This window comes from Uranotaenia lowii, chromosome 2, assembly GCF_029784155.1.
Source record: "Uranotaenia lowii strain MFRU-FL chromosome 2, ASM2978415v1, whole genome shotgun sequence".
NCBI classification, from domain to species: Eukaryota; Metazoa; Arthropoda; class Insecta; order Diptera; family Culicidae; genus Uranotaenia; species Uranotaenia lowii.
This window is the reverse complement of record NC_073692.1, coordinates 1,426,913-1,447,435: the sequence shown is the minus strand read 5'-3', so window position 1 is coordinate 1,447,435 and position 20,523 is coordinate 1,426,913. Positions and strand designations below refer to the sequence as shown.

At 37.2% G+C, this 20,523-nt stretch overlaps 2 protein-coding genes across 10 annotated transcripts in view; both read left to right on the top strand.

Moving 5' to 3' along the window:
- Positions 1–20,523, top strand: part of LOC129749882 (uncharacterized) — a 169,614-nt gene that overhangs the window by 129,929 nt on the left and 19,162 nt on the right. For all 9 annotated transcript variants that reach the window (XM_055744995.1, XM_055744994.1, XM_055744992.1 and 6 more), the window contains exons 3-5: positions 2,360–3,013; positions 3,860–4,939; positions 5,068–5,198. In XM_055744995.1, coding sequence (XP_055600970.1) covers positions 2,863–3,013; positions 3,860–4,939; positions 5,068–5,198 — 1,362 coding nt within the window. In that variant the 5' untranslated portion in view covers positions 2,360–2,862. The remainder of the gene's footprint in view (positions 1–2,359; positions 3,014–3,859; positions 4,940–5,067; positions 5,199–20,523) is intronic.
- LOC129749884 (cilia- and flagella-associated protein 157) lies at positions 18,383–20,376 on the top strand. Its single transcript, XM_055744997.1, has one exon. It carries the CDS (start codon positions 18,642–18,644, stop codon positions 20,364–20,366), a length of 1,725 nt encoding a protein of 574 aa, XP_055600972.1. The 5' UTR covers positions 18,383–18,641; the 3' UTR covers positions 20,367–20,376.

Here is a 20,523-nt window from a genome sequence, read left to right as displayed (position 1 = left end):
TTTATTTTATTTTTTATTTTCTTATTTTATTTTTAATTTTTTTATTTTATTTTTTATTTTTTTATTTTATTTTTTTTTTTTTTATTTTATTTTTTATTTTTTTATTTTATTTTTTTTTTTATTTTTTTTTTTATTTTTATTTTTATTTTTTTTATTTTTTTTTTTATTTTTTTATTTTTTTTTTATTTTTTTATTTTTTTTTTATTTTTTTATTTTTTTTTTTATTTTTTTATTTTTTTTTTATTTTTTTATTTTTTTTTTTATTTTTTTATTTTTTTTTATTTTTTTATTTTTTTTTATTTTTTTATTTTTTTTTTAATTTTTTTTTTATTTTTTTATTTTTTTTTTATTTTTTTATTTAATTTTTTTATTTTTTTTATTTTATTTTTTTTTTCTATTCATTTTTTATTTTTAGTTCATTAGTCCCTTTTTTATTGATTCATTCCTTTTGAATTTTTTATTTTTGTTTTGTTTTTTTTAATTTTTTGTTATTTCTGTTTTATTTTTTGTTTTTCCGTTATTCTTTTTTAATTTTTTTTTATTCTTTTTTAACTTTTTTTATTCTTTTTAAATTTTTTTATTCTTTTTTGATTTTTTTTCATTCTATCTATTTTTTTATTCCTTTTAAATTTGTTTTATTCCTTTTTTATTCGTTTTATGTTTTATTCCTTTTTTATTTATTTTCATTCCTTTTTTTGTTCCTTTTTTAATTTTTCTTTATTTTTTTTTAATTTTTTAATTTTTTTTTATTTTCATGTTCCTTTTTAATTGATTTTATTTCTTATTTTTTATTCCTTTTTTATTTATTTTTATTCTTTCTATATTTATTTTTAATTCCTTATTTATTTTTTTTATCCTTTTTTTATTTTTATATTACCTTTTTAGTTTTTTTATTTCTTTCTGATTTTTTTTATTCTTTTTTTCCTTTTTTTTATGATCCATTTTTGGTTCCTTTTTTATTCCTTTTTTTGTTCTTTTATTGCTTTTTAATTTTTATTCCATTTTTATTATTTTGTTCCATTTAAATTTTTTAATTTTTTTTTAATTTTTTCATTTCTTTTTTTTATTTTTTTTAATCCTTTTTTTTATTTTTCCATTCTTTTTTTTATTGTTTCATTCCTTTTTTTTATTTTTTCATTCTTTTTTTTTTTTATTTATTCATTCTTTTTTTTATTTTTTTCATTCCTTTTTTTATGGTTTCATTCCTTTTTTTTATTTTTTCATTTCTTTTTTTTTTTTTTTTAATTCCATTTTTTTTATTTGATTCCTATTTCTTGTTTATTTTGTTTGTTTTTTATTTATTTTTTTTTCTTGTATGTTTTTAATCATTTTTTATTTTTGTTTGTTTTTTATTCTTTTTTTTCATTTTAGTACTTTAAGTCATTTTATTGTCATTTTAATTAATTTAATTTTGAGCCGATTGAAATAAACGAATAATAAAAAAAAAATGAATTTAATTATTTTTAACATAACTGTCGTTTATTAGGTTTTTGGAAATTTTGTTTGGCCCTGCTGACTATTTATTTCAAATTTTTTTTTCTACTTATTATTTTTCAAATTTCGTTCGTTTCGTTCAAAATTGTTCGCATTTTGGAAGTTTTAACCATTTTGATGTTATTTCTGTTCTAAAAATTTATAATTGCAAAAAAATTGAATTTTGGGAATCATTATTATCAAAAAAAAACTCGAACTCGTTCTAAAAATTGGATTTCTTAAATCGCATGAAAAAAGCCGAAACCTAACTGTGAGAATGCATTTTTAATTTTCAAAATAGTGAATGCCTATACGAAATAGAATCGATAAAATAAAACGTGTTAACAGAAATCATGAATTTTGGGAAATATTATTTTCAACTGTAAGTACGTGGAAATTAAACAAAACAACTATTTGAATTTACGAACAATAACATTCAAAGCTTTTTGAAAGTTTGGAATCTATTGGAAACAAAACCCTTAGAAACATTTGGGTTTTATGCTCAATTATTTTGTACAACGGAAAAAAATCTCCATGTTTCCAGAAATACATTTTTTTTTTATTTTACTTTGATTTACACCAAAGTCGATATTCTGTTGTTGACAAATTTTCGTTCTGTATATTTAATCTATCTAGATTAAGTTTATCGTATAATTTTTCTGACAACGGCCACCAACATCTTCATGAATCGACTAACGACTTGAACTAACTTCCTCCATTCGACGGTCATCTGATAACGGTGCTCCGTCTTTTTTTTATTGTTTGTTTCTTCTGTCTGTCCTAACCCTACAGAGTGTAATCTTAGGTTTAGTTAAATTATGCGAAAACAATATTCATCCTTTTTTTTCTTCTTCTTTCTCCATCTCTTTGTTTGTGTGCGCTCTAGGAGGATTCCAGGTCAAAACACTCGAGATCCTTATCACGGATTCCGACCGCATCCGCTCGTTACCAGTGTCGTCAAGTTTTTCCCTCTGGTTCTGTTTAAGCCCATCGCCATCGCCGTCATCATCATCATCTGGTCCGACAAAACCCGGAGCCATCTTCAGAGGGTCGTCCGTCGATTATCGTTCCGTTGCTTGAAGGCGTAAGGATCCGGGGGTCAGGGAAGGTGAAACACAACGTACAAACACATGCGTGTGCTGGCGTTCGACAACGTGTGTAACTGACCCCAATTTCCGCCTCCCAAAACGCCCCACGCACACACACGGATCCGGTTCCGATCCGATCCTGCGAACCAGGAAAGATTACCAGTGTGGCAGCAAGCAAGAAAGAATGTAGAATGAAAATTCCAAACACCAACAATTACATTGTCCACTCGTCGTCGTCGTCGTCGTCGTCGTGCCGTTGTCGTCCTGAGGCCATCTTCATCACCGGGTGGGACAACGCAATATGCACATCAGCCTTCCGGCCAGGGCGGCTGGACGAGTTGCCGGAAGTTCCGGGGGCGGAGGCAGAAGCAACAGAGGGCGAATCGTCTGCTCAGGACCTGGAAAAATACTGCTCTGCTGTGTGCACATTTTGCTCGTGCTGATCAACGATGGTAATGGTTATTTTGATTTATATTCCCTGCTTTTTTTAGCCTTTTTTGACCACGACGGGTCGTCATATCAAAATCCAGCTGGACACGATAAAAACGAGATGAGCGTTCTTTTCCGAATTATAGGCCTTCGTTTTGTGGTGAGAAAAATGAGTTTTTTCAGGATCCATAAATCCACTTAACTACGGAGGCAATTTTACTATCAAATAGATTACATATCTGCGACAGATTTAGTAGATCATAAAAAATCACATGTAGAAAACAAAAGCAGCTCTCAGAGTTAGAAATCTTAACCTGTTATCAGTTATGTGAATGAAATTCAAAACAAGTTCTTATTGTTTACGTGATTCCAAACGAAATTAGAAATTAAAATTCAAATATGAAATCTGAAGTCTAAAAACAGACGATTGAAATCTGAATCTAAATTTGAAATCTGATCCGAAATCAGAATCTTAAATCTGGATCTGAAATATGAACCAGAAACCTGCGTTGAAATCTGAATGCGAATCTAATATCTGAATTCAGATTCTCAAATTTGACAACTTGGTCTTTCGGAAATTCAAATCTTAATCAAAAATTTATCTGAGGTACAAATTTTTGCTATCTGAAATCTGAGTTCTTATATCTGTCTACAAAAATCTATCAAGGATTTCACAGGTGGGCCCACTAAATCATTTCAATTCAGTAAAGAATGCAAAATTTTGGTCAGTGCACATCGTGCCGGTTTTGTCGTGTCCAAATTGATTGCATCATTCGCTGTGCTGAAAATCTCTGCCCAAGATTGATTTTTAATTTTTGTCTTTCCTTCCCTCTCAATTCGCTCACGCACTAACTCGAACCAACCCCAAGCACTGGTCACGGGATTGCGGAAGGGTCGGCTTATGGTTCCTGCCACCTACATGGCCCAAACCGACGACCTGCACATACAGCTACAGATCGATTCGGGTGAGCTGATGATGACAGCCACCGGCCAGGATTCGGCGCTAGATTTAAAACTGCAAATTTCGCTCGTTAAACCGACCGGCGGAACGACAATCTCGCTGCTGGAAATCAAACCAGATGTGAATCACAATGTGACGCAAATTAAAATTCCGTGCCGTTACTTTATGCACGGTGGACTTTACGAGTTGAGCATTGAGCGGCCGGCCGGAAGTGCGGAGATGGACATTGACGAGCGCCTACGGCAGCAGTTGAACGTAAGTTGGCCAACTCCCACGGTAAGCCTTTTGCCTAGTGTGATCAGCACCTACCCGGAGGAGATTGTCCGGGCAACACTTCAGTTTCCGGATGTGCATTGTCCGAGTGCGGCAGGCGCAAATGATGACTCTGTCGATGTACCTGAGTTTTGGCTCGAGCTGGTCTACTGTGGCCGGAACGAGGCATGCCCACTGGAAACGGTATCCAAGCCGCAAATCCTTTTCTCGGAACAAGTTCGAGGATTTCCCAGTTCTCGAGTGATTAATTTTCGCTGTGATCTATTCGGATTAGCCGGATATTATTTACTACACTTGCGGACCACAAATACGGATCCAAATCTGGCAGTGGTCCTGAGCGGGGCAAGGGCACTTTTGAAAGCCGACTGGAGCAAGGAATATGTTTTTACGGTTCATGCCCGGAGCATATTTCCATGTGACGCACACAGCCCAGGGATTCGTGTTCTGTTCCAGTATCCATCCTGCATCCTGAACCAATCGGACCGGGTGAGGGTGTACGCGAAGCTACGAGCGGACGTTTCATCACTGGTGCCACCCACCTCGTTGCATTACATCGCCGAACAGCGGGTCACCAAGGGACAACATGCTCTGTACTTCGAGTGTGATCTTTTCTACGAAAAGTACATCGAATACTGCTTCGTCTACGTGAGCCAGGCAATTTCCGGTGCCGTGGCCGACGTACGGATGGACTGTGTCCCAACGCTTCCCGTTTCACGTGAGTGTTTTTTTTCGTTTTCGTTTTAGGTTTCTTTTCAGCGACCCTTTTGTGGGAAGCTACATGAGCATCGTTAATAATTCTCGGCTTCCTCCTGTGTGTGTGGTTGTTCCTTTCCTTTTCAACAGCATCCGACTCTGGTGGCTGGGGACCATGGAGTAATTGGACGCATTGCTCGACCACATGCCGCGGGGGAGTGAGAAACCGGTATCGTTTCTGTGACTCGCCCCCGCCGCGCTATGGAGCCAAATTTTGCGAGGTAAGTACATTTTCCATGTGGAAAAATTAAATTAAAATATTTAATCGGAGAACGACTAACAACCGTCTGCCAAACATTTAACCACCCATTTCCTTATCAGATTCCTTTTGTCGTTGGGGAAAAAATGCATATGTTATTGCAAAGTTTCCATCAGCCCGAACGAAACTTCGACCATTAAAAAACAGGGAAACCGATAGCGTTGTACACAGAAACACTTTTACCACTCTTGCTTGGTCCCACGTTTTCTTTGTACCTGGATGTTCGAGATTGTACGAGCAAGTATCGGTACCACCTGCCATCATCATTCGCCATTAGAAACAGGAGAACAATCCGCCCAAGTACCGCAAACTTTGCGGCGGAACCCCAGTTCCACTTTCTTGGTGTAGCTTGCATTTCAATCGGGGTGGGAAAATTTTCGCAACTGAAACTTCCCCCCTCCGGTTTCCTTCCCGAAAGTCCAAAACACTGCCTGACTGACTTGGTCGGAGCACTGTGTTCTGCGATGAAATATTAGAATTTTATAGCAGCATAAAAAAGCCGAGCCATTTCCATGTCCAACACGGTTCGTTTTTGTCTCGCAGGGATTGGAGGTAGTATAGTCCTCGTCGATGGAATTGCAGTGGCGTGCAACGATTTTTATGTCTTCGGTTTTTATTGGAAATGCATCGCCAGGTGCAAAAGTTTATTTGGAAAACTTTACTAGAAGCTCAATTTACAAGAGAGCAGCCGAGCAATTGGGAAAAATCGATTTGATCGATTTGAGTACTTGTTCAACGATTTTATAAACTTAGCACAATTTCATCATCAATTGAAAAAAAAAACTCTCTGGAGCCACCATTCGTGTTAATATTGATATCACTGCTTTCTTACTAGCTTATTGACAGGTTTAAAGCTTGTATTAATTGAGCAGTAAAATTCCCGTAAAAGATGTGTTCTACGAATAAACAATAATTTTGAACTGTACTTTTTTAATTTTAAATGTTTCATTATAAATCACAGCATATTCTTTTTCAATCGAGCGCCTATACATATAAGACTAGATCATTTAAATGTGTTTGACACTTGTTGTGTCCAACTGGGCACACTGCCTTAAAACAGAGAAGATCGAAAAAAGAAGAATAAACAGAGAGGTGATGCAGGGCATTGCCTTTTGATAACTCTGATCATCAAGTGTTCAAGATCAAGTGTTTTTTTACTTATCCTAATTCGGAAGATCTTAAATATTTCAACTGGCGACGAGGAAAAATCTAAGTCTAGTGACTCCGTATGTGGTGGATTATTTTTTTTGCGAAGTTTAACAGCAACTGCTGTTCGGAAAAAGTGAAACTAATTAAGTGAAGCTAATTGGCGATATTTTTTTTTGGAATTCACCTCACAGAAGCAGTAAGTAGGAAAATTCCTAAGTGTGAAAAAGTGTTTAAAGAATCAAGCAATTGCTTACATCATTACTGCTGATTGGCGAAGTATAAAAATCAAATTTTAACGACGGAAAAGCTGTGTATTTTAATCAAAAATTGGTGAAAATAAGAAAGAGTTAACTCCATTTTGAATCCTTTTACGATTACAATTGTAACGAAAAGAATGTGTTGATCGAATTGTACCATTGTGAAAGAACAATAAGTTTCAGAAATTTTAGTTTCATCTTATTACATCTTATTATTTTTTGGTTTCGTTTTAGATCTGCGGTGTAGAGGTAACTCACTTGCTTACCAGGAAAGTGCTGGAGAGTGAGTTGCAAGCATTCATCTGAACTCGAGTGTCCATCCAAGTGGAGGAGTTCATCTATTCAAGAGTTCATTGTGGTTGAGTGAGAGCCGTTGAGAATAGTTCGACGATACGCGGGAGAAAATTAAGGGTTTGTTTACAAACCAAAAGGAGTGCTTTTGTGCTGAGTGGCCAACGGTGCGTCCAGTGGTGTATTTTGCAGGCACTATTATTGATATTAATTTATCCTGCTCAAAGGTAAGCCGCTTAATTTTCATTTTTTTGAAGATTTTTTTTGAATTTCATTGCATTCAGTCGATTTATTGAACAAAACTCTGTTATAAAATTTAGACAATGACTGAATCGCGACAAACTTTGAGTTCTAATTTGGCAACCTCGATAGAACCTTACAGACGAGGAACGTCTTTCTCGGATTGGGTTGAAAGATTGGGGTATTGCTTTATGATTAATAAAATCTCGGATGAAGATAAAAAAGCTCATTTTATAACTTTAGCTGGACCTTACATCTTTACTGAATTAAAGCTACTTTTTCCGGGGCCGGGTGCTTTGACGGAGGCTCGTTATGAGCAAATAGTAACTGCATTAAAAACGCGAATCGATAAAGTTGACGATGAAGTATCACAACGTTTGGCATTCAGCGGTCGTTTCCAAGAGCCCGGTGAATCAGCCGAGGATTATCTTTTATCCCTTAAATTGATGGCTGAATTTTGTAATTTTGAAGGTAAAGAAAAGACAATTCGCGATCGGCTATTATTTGGGGTAACAGACATTCCTTTAAAACAATTACTCATCAAAGAGCCGGTTTTAACATTGAGTGTAGCAGAAAAGATCATTGCGGGTTACGAATTAGCCAGAAAACATACAAAAATGATGGAGCAAAGTCAAGCTCAAACAGCTGCAGTTGGAGTAGTCGGGGCCATGCGTGTACCTATTAAAAGCCGGTTAGGTGTTAGACCAACGCGTGAACCTTATCGCTCAGATAGAAATTACGGGCATAGTTCTAACAATTTTAAGCGACGGTATGATCAACCAATTGATAAAAAACGATTTTCGGGACAACGCAGACCAGATTATGACCGTATTACCTGTACATATTGTAACAGAAAGGGACATCTGGTACACAAATGCTTCGAATTGAAAAACGCGAAAAGGGATGCGGTAAAATATGCGGATGCTGTAGAACCGGAAAAATTGAGATCATCTACGGATAAACAATTGAGCGAGATGCTAAACCGTTTGAGAGCTGCGAAATCTGACTCGGATAGTGACTCGGATACAGGTGATCTTCAATGCTTAAATGTGACGTCCATTAATAGAGTTAATGATCCTTGTTTGGTAAATGTCCTTATAGAAGGGAAAAATATGCAAATGGAAATAGATTGTGGGTCGTCGGTGTCGGTAATTGGGAAAAAGCAATATTATGGGTTATTTTCTGTTCCTTTAAAGAAATCATCTAAACAGCTTATAGTTGTAAACGGTGGAAAACTTTTGATTGAAGGGGAAGCTACAGTGAACGTACAATACATGGGTATATTAGCTAAATTGAAATTAGTAGTACTTAATTGCAGCAACAATTTCTTGCCTCTTTTAGGTAGATCATGGTTGGATATTTTCATACCTAATTGGAGAGAAACATTTACTAGTAAAATTACTATTCAAAGAGTGATACAAGAAGATAGGGATAAAATTATATCAGATTTGAAACAAAAATTTAGCAACGTGTTCATTAAGGATTTTTCCACTCCCATAAAAGGGTTCGAAGCTGATCTCGTATTAAAATCTGACAACCCTATTTTCAAAAAAGCCTATGAAGTTCCATACAGGCTAAGAGAAAAAGTTGGACAATATTTGGATAAATTAGAAAAAGAAAAAGTAATAACACCTATAAAAACTAGCCAATGGGCATCTCCAATAGTAATTGTTATGAAAAAGAATAACCAAATAAGGTTAGTTATTGACTGTAAAGTGTCGATCAATAAAGTATTGATTCCACATTCTTATCCTCTACCAACTGCACAGGACTTATTTGCTAAATTGGCGGGTTCTAAATTTTTTTGTACGTTGGATTTAGAAGGAGCATACACCCAACTATCCTTATCAAAAAAATCAAGAAAATTCATGGTTATCAATACACACAAAGGTTTATTTGAATATAACAGACTACCTCAAGGGGCATCTTCCAGTAGTTCGATTTTCCAAGAAATTATGGAAAAAATCTTAGCAGGAATTGAAGGTGTGTTTGTTTATTTGGACGACGTTTTGATAAGCGGTTCTAGCCTCGAAGTATGCAAACAGAAACTGTTTTTGGTTTTAGACAAGCTGAACGAAGCTAATGTGAAAGTCAATTGGGAAAAATGTAAATTTCTCGTTACCAAATTGAACTATTTAGGGCACGTTATAAGTGAAAATGGGTTATTACCGTGCTCTGATAAAATATCAACTATACAAAATTCCAAACCACCAACAAATGTGACTGAACTTAAATCTTTTCTGGGACTGATCAATTATTATCATAGATTCATACCAAACCTATCTACAAAATTATATTGTCTTTACAATCTTTTGAGAAATAATGTAAAGTTTATCTGGGATTCAAGTTGTGCTGAAGCTTTCCAAGAAAGTAAACAAGCTCTGATAGCTACAAATTTTTTGGAATTTTATGATCCAAATAAACCTATTGTTGTAGTATCAGATGCGTCTGGATATGGTTTAGGTGGAGTTATTGCTCATATTGTTGATGGAGTAGAAAAGCCTATTTCTTTTACATCTTTTACTTTAAATGAAGCTCAGAAACGTTACCCTATACTCCACCTGGAGGCCTTAGCATTGGTATGCACTATAAAAAAATTCCACAAATATTTGTATGGTCAACAGTTTATTGTATACACAGACCACAAACCATTGGTTGGCATTTTTGGTAAAGCTGGTCAGAATTCGATATTTGCTACAAGATTACAACGTTATATTTTGGAAGTTTCAATATATGATTTTGAAATTATGTACAGACCTTCTTCCAAAATGGGAAACGCTGATTTTTGTTCGCGTTTTCCATTGCAGCAAATGGTGCCATCTGATATTGATGTCGAGGTTATACGGAGTATAAATTTCAGTAAAGACGTTCCGTACGATGCAAATAAAGTTGCTAATGAAACTAAGAACGATAAATTCCTACAAGATGTGATCTTTTTCCTGCGAAACGGTTGGCCAAAGAAATTGGAAAAGCGTTTTGTTGACGTATTCTCAAATCAGCATGAAATAGAAATAGTTGACGATTGTCTTCTTTACAAAGACAGAGTTGTTATACCGCAGTTGTTACAGCGTAATGTATTAAGGCTTCTACATGCCAACCATGCAGGGATTGTTAAAATGAAGCAATTAGCTAGACGCACTGTCTATTGGTTTGGTATAAATACAGATATTGAAAAATATGTATCAACTTGCGATGTTTGTTGCAGTAGACTACCGGTACCCAGGCAGAAAATTCTGTCTGAATGGACACCTACAACAAGACCGTTTAGCAGGATACACATAGATTTTTTTCATCTTTTCAATCATACATTTTTGTTAATAATTGACAGTTTTTCGAAATGGTTGGAAATTGTATGGATGAAAAAAGGAACAGATAGCGGAAAAGTACTTAAAAGATTGGTGGAATATTTTGCAAGGTTTGGTCTTCCTGATGTTTTGGTGTCTGATGGCGGACCTCCATTTAATTCACACAGCTTCGTTGATTTTCTAGAAAAACAAGGCATAAAAGTTCTTAAAAGTCCTCCATACAATCCTTCAAGTAATGGACAGGCAGAGAGATTGGTTAGAACGGCAAAGGATGTTCTTAAAAAGTTTCTACTAGATCCTGAATATGCAGAACTCTGTTTGGAGGATCAAATAAATTTATTTTTATTCAACTACAGGAACATATCGACAAAGGATGGAGAGTTTCCATCCGAAAAAGTTTTTTCATTCAAACCTAAAACAATGATAGATCTATTAAATCCTAGATCAAATTACAAACAATCTATGACGCAAGCTTCAGCAAAAGTTGCTGAAAATAAAAAAGGGGAAAGAGGTCAAGTAGACCCTTTCAATAAACTAAACGAAGGGGAGGCTATATGGTATAAAAACTCTAATCCTAAAAATGACGCCAGATGGCTTAAGGCGATTTTTATTAAAAGGTTTTCTCTTAACACCTTCCAGGTACAAGTTGGAAGCGTTCCTATAATGGCCCATCGTACACAGATCCGGATGCCGGTCCATCAAGAAGATTCGACTAGGCCAAACGTTCGTTTTAAGTCGATTGACAATCCTGCTGAATCACCGCCAGGGTTGAGCAGTGATGAGGAGTTCTTAGGATTTCCTGAGCCCAAGGATGAAAAACGAATGAAACGCAAAAGAAAGGCGACTGATTCTGGAAATATAGTGTTGAGAAGATCTAAAAGAAATAAGCAATCTAAAACAACAAATTCAGATTATGAATATTTTTAAAAACAAGTTTAAAATAGAATTAATTTTGTAAGAAATGATTAAAGTGAAATACAAATGTATAAGAAAGAATAATAATTAACTATGTAAAGGGGAAGAGCTGTTGTGTCCAACTGGGCACACTGCCTTAAAACAGAGAAGATCGAAAAAAGAAGAATAAACAGAGAGGTGATGCAGGGCATTGCCTTTTGATAACTCTGATCATCAACAAGTGTTTTTTTACTTATCCTAATTCGGAAGATCTTAAATATTTCAACACTAACTACCAAAACTCAGAAAAACGTAATTTTACATAAACAGTGAATTGCTAGAAAATCAACTGAAATAATAGAGCTTTTGTTACACACACATACAAGAGGTCTGTTGGGCACACATAAGAGGTTTTTATATGCGATCATAGCAAAATTTAGCTAAAATGTTGGTTTTCTTAAATGCATGCTCAATTTCTCTAAAAAAAAACATAAAGTATATTTCGAATCATTTGCTAACAAGTGGAAGCGATTTTGTGAATATTTTATTAGATATCAGCTTGGAACCAAGCAAAACAAAATGAAAAATAAGCAAACCATTATTGTAAAGCACCTTAAACGGTTCTCCTAAATCCTTCGTTGAAGAATTCGGGTCTATCTTATAAAATTTTGAACCAGACAGATGAAGTTAAGAGCTTTCGTCACGAATTTGATTAAGAAACTCAGCAATATTTGTCATGCTTTCACTAGAAACGTTCGTATCCTGTAAAAAATCTCAATCTTTTTTCAAAGAATCTCAATCGAAATCAGAAAAAATCACAAAATAAACCAAAAAAATGTTCTAGCTTTTGAAAAATGTGCCTTACACAAGAAATCTGTCAACTGTTTTCATAAATTGTTCAAAAAATATCTTTCTTTCGTCGATTTGTTCTCATTTCACATGGGGCTGTCACATTTGTTTGCCCAACGGCTTACTTATACGAACAAGGCACTTCGAAGACCCCTGAGCCCTTCGACTCAGTCGCGCTAATTCCTGCCAGCTTCATCAGTCGTCCCGGCCCACAGTGGTCCAAAACCCAGAAAACCTGGCAGAAAGCCGATTTTTGAAGCGCTCATAATTATCTATCCAACTATTTCATCGTGTTCCGGCATTTTCAAGCTAAATTAAATCATGAAAATTATAGTCTTAAGTTTACGCGTTTCGGAGTTCTCAAAGAAATGCTAAGAAACGATTGAATATTTTTTGAAAAAATCACAAAGATTTGCTTACATTGAGAAACGAATAGATATTCAAATCGCGAATATATATTGCTATGCAATTATTTTTATATTTTTGTTAGGCATATTTTACACTTTATCTAATAAAAATTTGTGATTTGGAATAAAGTTGAAATTTTTTATATGGAATTTAGTTGCAAAAAACGATAAATATTTTGAATTTTATAAATTCAACTACAGATTTAAAAAAAACTCCACATAACTCCACTCTAATTTTACGTTGGATAGATTCCAACATTTCTGGGCTACAAAATATGGCAAATTGGGCTGCCTTTTTTTGCCATTTTTGTAGAACGACGTCAAAGAGTTGAACCACTTTTTTCATCAAATTTGACTTCTAAGCCAATAACCTCCCGGATCACGAACTAAATTGATATTTAATTGGATCTCTAGGTTGATTTTTCTCAAAAATCCATTCATAAAACATCCTTTTCATATTTTGAAGCGCTATCAGTATGAATTTCTGTGTTATTTTTACTGTTAGGAAAACTCAAAAAACATTATCAAATTGCGGTTTCTAAATATTCTTCTGATTATTGATCAAATCTTAGAATTTTTTTTGCTGTTTAATATTCATGAGAACCAATTGAAACTTTAAAAATTGTTGGAAATTTTTATGGTATTATTTTAAAAATATGAACAAAATTTAAAAATAAATAATCAAAGTTAAATTAAAAAAAAATAGAAAATATGAAGCAAAAAGTTTGTATTTCCCGTTTAAAATGTAAATTAAGTGTTTTGTGTTGAAACAACCATTGATATAATAAATGATCATTTAATAAAAAAGCCTACAAACCTTCATTTCGAAATTTTGATCAGTAGTGGCGAAATTGTTGAACAATTTTCATCTATCATACAATTTTTGTATTGACTTGTTAAATAATGAAAAATAAGAAAAAGTGATCGGTACAAGAGCGTTGTCAGGTAGATCTGTATTGATTTAATTTCATATGTTTTGTAATTTTGAGATAATTTTAGATTCAATTATCCTTTCTAGGATGTGATACATTTTGCAGCAATCTGTTGGAAAAGTTTAATACAAGAATTTACTTACTGAGATATTAAATTAAATTAAATTTTTCGAATTCTTACAATAAAAAAGAAATTTAAAAAAAAATATGAAAATTATATGTTATTTTTGGTGAAATTATAATTATTGAATAATTTGGAAAGATTTCAGAGCAAAAATGGTTGAAAACAGATTTTTGCCAGCTTTTTTGAAAATTGGACCACTGTGCGGCCCTGATTTCGATTGTGGCAACGGGGTGCTCCAGCCTGTTCTCTCAGGCAAGTATCCATATCGAGTTGACCTTTCTTCTTGTGATGGATCTTCCCGTTCCAGTGTGAAACGACACGATCTGCCTGCTGGGAAAAGCGATCGTCTCAACCTTTACTACTAAAACGTTGGTGGTATCAACTCCTGCGTTAGCGATTATCTGCTAGCCTCATCATGCTCCTGCTACGATATTATCGCTTTAACAGAAACCTGGCTGAACGATAGAACCCTGTCTAGTCAAGTCTTCAGCTCTAACTACACTATGTTCCGTTGTGACAGAGGTCCCAACAACAGCACGAAATCCACAGGTGGTGGAGTTCTGATTGCTATCCGATCCACTCTTTCAGCCATCCCCGTCTACGACGAATCATGGAACGATCAAGAATTCGTAAGGACCCGTATCGATCTTGGCATGAAAAAACTCTACGTTGGGGTTGTGTATCTACCTCCTGATCGTACTAGAAATGCATCTTTTGCTGATCCCTTTTCCAGCGGTTTTTCTAAATTGTGTTCTCTCACGCTTCCTGAAGACGACATCGTTATCATCGGGGACTTCAACCTACCAGGACTTAAGTGGATTCCCTCGCAAGGCAATTTTTTGTTTACCGATCCAACCAGATCTTCGTTTACGGTGCCTTCCAACACGATTCCCGACTCTCTAAACACGGCAACTCTCCGCGAGATCAACAGCATAGAGAATGAAAATGGTCGCATGCTCGATCTCTGCTTCATCAGCGACGGACCTCAATTGGCTACGATTGAAGAGGCTCCTACGCCCTTGCTCAAGGTTGTTCCTCATCACCCTGCTCTGCTGCTTTCACTTGATATTCCTAGAGCTGTTGCCCACATAGAAAAACCTGGTCAATTCTATCTTGACTTTAAGAACGCTGATTTCGTCGCTGTTCCACAAACGCTCGATGCTATCGACTGGGAATCTGAACTGGAATCTTCCGATCCGAACGCTGCAGCTATGAAATTTTCCCATATAATCAATTACATCATCGATCGAAAGAACTGCGACAAATGAAAACGCTCAAGAATAAAGTTCTCCGTTATTACACTAGGCACAAAACTCTCCGCGCTAAAAATGAGTATTGCAAACTCAACTCAGCTTACAAAAAACTATGCTCACGCTGCTACCAGAGCTACTTAATTCGGATACAGCAAGGTTTCAAAACAAAGCCTAAATCATTTTGGCAGTACATCAAGGACCAGCGTAAAGAATCCGGCCTATCACCCTCCATGTTTCTGGATGATAATTTAGCGACTTCGGAACCTGTAATCTGTGACCTCTTCGCTGACAAATTCCGTAGTGTATTTGACTCAAACTCAATATCCTCGGACCAAGTTATCACCGCGGCTTGTAACGTCCTTCATTTGAACACATGGCTGAATCAAATTGTTGTAGGCGACGATATTATTTTGAAAGCGACCGCTAAGCTGAAACACAGCCTTTCCGCAGGACCAGATGGCATACCAGCTACCTTCTTGAATATATCACATATGCTGATACCTCTAAAAATAATCTTCCAAGTTTCACTCGATCAGTCTACGTTCCCATCCTTATGGAAAGAGGCCTATATGTTTCCGGTGCACAAAAAAGGGGACAGACGAAATGTGAACAACTATCGTGGCATTTCTGCCTTATGTGCGATAGCCAAATTGTTCGAGCTGGTTGTTTTGGGACCCATTTTTTTCGTATTGCAAGCCTTATTTCTTAAATGAACAACATGGATTTATGCCCAAGCGCTCTACGACTACAAACCTGTTGACATTCACGTCTACTGTGCAAGACAGTTTTGCCATGGGATCTCAAACCGACGTCATCTACACTGATCTGTCAGCTGCTTTCGACAAGGTGAACCATTCCATAGCCATCGCCAAACTCGATCGTATTGGTATCTGCGGGTCCCTACTGGAATGGTTCCGCAGCTACCTGGTAGGACGAAAACTCATTGTTCGAATAGGTGAATCATTTTCCAGTCAGTTCTCCTGAAATGAACTGAAATCCGGAGTGCCTCAAGGAAGTCATCTAGGATCAATAATATTCCTGATATACTTCAACGACGTGCTGTTGCTCCTTGATGGACCAAAACTAGCGTATGCTGATGACCTGAAACTGTATCGCCGCATCAACGGTCCCGAGGATTTAAACTTCCTACAGAGTCAGTTCAACCTCTTCGCCTCTTGGTGTGATGTAAATTGCCTTCCCTTGAATCGTAGTAAATGTGCAGTAATTTCGTTTTCCCGCAAGCGGCTCCCATTATCAGCCATTTATCATCTTGGAAACGAGGCCATCGCTCGCGTCGAACAAGTGAAAGATCTTAGCGTGATTCTTGACACACAGTTGAATTTCAAGACTCACACTAACTACATCGTCGACAAAGCCTCCAGATGTCTGGGTCTTCTTTTCCGCATGACGAAAGACTTCAAGGATGTCAAGGAAGGCTCTCCGACAACTCAACTGGCACGACCCGTTCCGACTTCCCAGCTACGAGAGCCGCTGTCGTCTAATCGACATCGACACGCTGCAAGCCCGCCGGACCGCCACACGAGCCTCGGTCGTTGCGGATCTGCTCTCATCGAGAATAGACTGCCCCGCATTGTTAGAGGAACTTCGACTCAACGTACGGCCACGAGTTTTGAGGAATCGTGATCTTGAGCTCTTTGTCCCTCTCCGACCGAACAGTTATGGGGCCAACACAGCTCTAATCGGTGTTATGAAAACATTTAACCGCTACTCCGGGTACTTCGACTTTGACGTTTCGCGTGATGTATTCCGAAGAAAAATTCTTAGAGTTTTAAGTTTAACGTAGATTACCGCTTGTATGTACAATGTCTTAAATTATAGTTTTTCATTTGGATCAATATGTGATCCGTTGATTTATAATAAATAAATAAATAAATAAATAAATATACAAATGCACTGTGCAAAAGCCCTATTAAGAAAATTTTACATTTTTCACAAAAGCTCATGCCACATTACCAAAACTTTCAAGAATTTTCACAAAATTTGGCATGGTTATTAGAAGAAGAGCTTAAGGGATAATCCCTGAAACTTTGGTTCTGATCTGAAGGAAAATAGAATCAGTTAAGCACCAGTGTACGGCCAATTTTTTTTTTTTAATTATTTTGAGGATTTTGTAAAATAATAATGCATTGTACTACAGGACGAATTCAGGCAAGAAATATTCTGCTGTCTGTTTGGAGTGCGATGAAAACAATTTTTTTCATTCACAGTAAATTTGGTTGATTTTTCAAAAAAAATAACCTGTGAAAAATTTAAGCTCAATCAAATTTGATTTAGGAATACCATTTTAATTAATTTTTGTTGTCGTACGTTTGAATTTCAATAGAAACACTCGGAAAACTTCTGAAGTTGAACTTTTTTAAGATAAATCACTGTTCCGGTATAAGTCGTAAAAGACCGGAACTGCCATGAAGCTCATTGATGCCCTCAATATAAGAACTGACCTTCAAAATCTTCAACGCTTGCTGAATAGTTTTGTTGCCCAAAAATCGCCTTCAATTTGTCCACCACTTCGTCGAACTAGAAATTGCGTGGGTGAACGAGAAATTGTGTGGGTGGTCTGGTATGAAGTAATTTAAAAATTTCTCGTAGACCAGGATATTCAGGCTCCGCTGCAACAGTCGTACTTTTGCCGGATCATTCAGGTTCCTACCATTCTGCCTGAAGAGGTCTTCGTATTTCGAGAACCAGCAGTCGAACGTCAACCCGTTCTCAGGATCGAAATGGAACTCCTTGATAACGGTTGATATGCTGGGTTTGCTCCTCTGGTGATTTGTTCCAGAAGACGACTGTTCTGGTTTGGCATAATCTCCGCCATCGAAGCTGTAGGAACAAGAAAATCTTCGATTTCACTGAATTTCCGTCGCGACGGCTCATTTTCTGGCTTGTTTCGTCTACAGGACTTGAAAACTCGTCGCCGCCAAAAATGTTATTTTGGATTTCGGTTCAAATAATGAAACCACGTGTGGACAAATAAAGAAATTGCGTTTATTCTTACTGACGGCTAACTAACAAGTGAAAATTTTATTTGTTTCCCCTAGCAACTCAAAGTCTAGGCTAACTAGATATGATTCGCTGCCTCGGTAGCAGAAATTTTACCAGCATTCAATTGAAATAACCAAATAATAAAAAACTTCAAAATTTTGGAAATAATCGATCAAAAAACTACTGAAATTATCTCTGCCAAATTTTGTAACAAATGTGAGACACTCTAAACTCTTATCAAATTCTTCCTACAATTATTTGTATTTTAAATTTCCCTCGAATAGAGTCTCGGATGGTCATCGGACGCCAATGACAATCCGGAGGTATCGTAAATCAGCACCCAAAACCGGATGTGATTCCTCCCACTCGCATGTTTCTTCAAAATTTAAATCCTACCCAGACAGTCGGTATGATTTCGTTAAATTTTTCCCCATCACCGGTCGAGTCGGTCGTGTGGTTTCTCCTACGGGGAGGCGGCGAACCATTTGAAGGCTTGTCCTACCCAGCCGCCATCATCGTTGGAAACCACCCATCGGTCGTGGCAACGGCCTGGGTTTGTTGAATCGATAGCTTAACACTTTTGTGCGATTTTGTGCGAAACGACGACGACGACGACACGGGAATCCGTTACAAGAGTGGTGATTTTTTTCTTTCTGCTGCGTGCCCAGTTACAAACAAAAGCCGTCACAGTGGAGGGTGATATGTCAAAGGAGAAAAAACCCAAAAAGCCTAAAAAGGCTGTGCCGGACATTCAGCCGGTTGATGGGTTAAGTGCAGTGGACCGGCAGTTTTTCGAAATAACCATCAACGATCTGAACCAGAAGCTGGCTCGTTTGCGGACTCACAATGTTCAGATTGAGGAACGTAACGAGGAGCTGGAGAGCAAGCTGAAGCAGGTTGAGGAAGATCGAGCAGATGTGACCGCTTTTCTGAATCGGATCTTGCAGGAGAAGCTGGCCGTTATTGTGGAGCTGGAAGATAAGTTAAGTGAGCTGTCTAAAGTGCGTGACCAGGAGAACGAAGAATGTCAAAAGCAGATAAATTCGTTGGACGCAAAGTTCAAGGCGATGCACGAACAACTGACATCGGAAATTAAGCTGTTAACGGGTAAGCTGAACTCCATGGAAGAGTTCCGTATTCAGCGAGATGAGTTGATGGCTAAATTTGATGCTCAAGATACGGAGCTGAAGGAGCAGACAAAACGTCACAAAACAACCCTGTACGAAATGGAACGAAAAGTTATACTTGATAAAGATCGTCTTCGGAAAGATGTCGAGAACAAGCTGCTGCAGCTATCTACCGAATTTACGAAATCTTCAGAGATTCGAGTGGCGGCTCACACTCAGCGTTTGGTTCGGGAAAACATTTCTCTCAACAACGAAATGGATCGAATGATTTTCACACAAGAGCGACTGGAAAGGAAATGCGCAGATCTGAAGGCGGTGAACATCGAGTTGAAAAACAAAGCAGAAATTGATCTCATCGAGAAGGATCGATTAATGCAAACGTGTCAGGAAAGATTGGATCTCGTCAAACAGCTTACCGATCAGTACGAACTTCAGCTGCAAAGTAATCTACAGTTGAATGAGTTCAAGGAGAAAGCGGACGAATTTGTTACTGAAACTCAAGCCACCAAGAAAGAGTACAACCAACTGAGACAAAAGGTTCGTATTCTGGAGCAATATGTCCATTACATCAATGCCGATCGTCAGGATCTACGCAACGAAGCCGGTTATTACCGTGAAGAATTTGGTCGCATAGCGGAAGTACTCAAAACTGTCCGCTTCACCGTGAGATCAGCATTCAGTGAAGAAGAAATGGATGATTTACCGCATCGAGAAATTAAACGGAGGCGGCTCATTTCTGACCTTTTGAGCACATTGACAGATCTTGAAATGAAACCTCGTATCGAAATCGAAAAACAACAACCGACGTTAGATGAAGAGTACAAACAAGGTGACCTTGGAGTGATTTCACGAGAAATTGTTGATGACACCCTGCTACAACCCAACTCAGCACTTCAAGCGATCGAGACCCCGATCATAAGTTCAGACACGGCCTCATCGAATACCGAAAAGGACAGTACAAACGTCAAAATAACGAGCGAAAGTGACGAAGTACTTGATCCCGTCAGCGGTTCGAAACTTCACTTCGAGGGTGATCCGGATCTGAGGGAGAAACCCGCCGAGGGAGACGACGAGAATGGGTCCGATTCGAAACTGGGAGAAGACTCCGGTGGCCGAAGTTCCGAACAGGACGATGCAAGCCCGTACGAGCGATCACTCCGGGGGGAAGATTCACGTAGCGGAAGGGTTTCGGCCGCGTCCGAACGACCAGAGGACGTCATCATCGACGCACCGGAAGTGATCGAGGACGAACCAATTGAATTTGCTCCCCCCACGATCACCAAGCAGGACCAAGATTGAATAGTGTAACGAGTGTGTTTACAGTGTTATTGCAATTGAGTGAGAGTTAAACTTAGCTGCACCTATTCACAATCTAGATTAGATATTCAATGAAATAAAAAAAAATCCTTTCTATGAATGTGGCTTTAAAACTCAGAATCCGAAATAAATATACCCA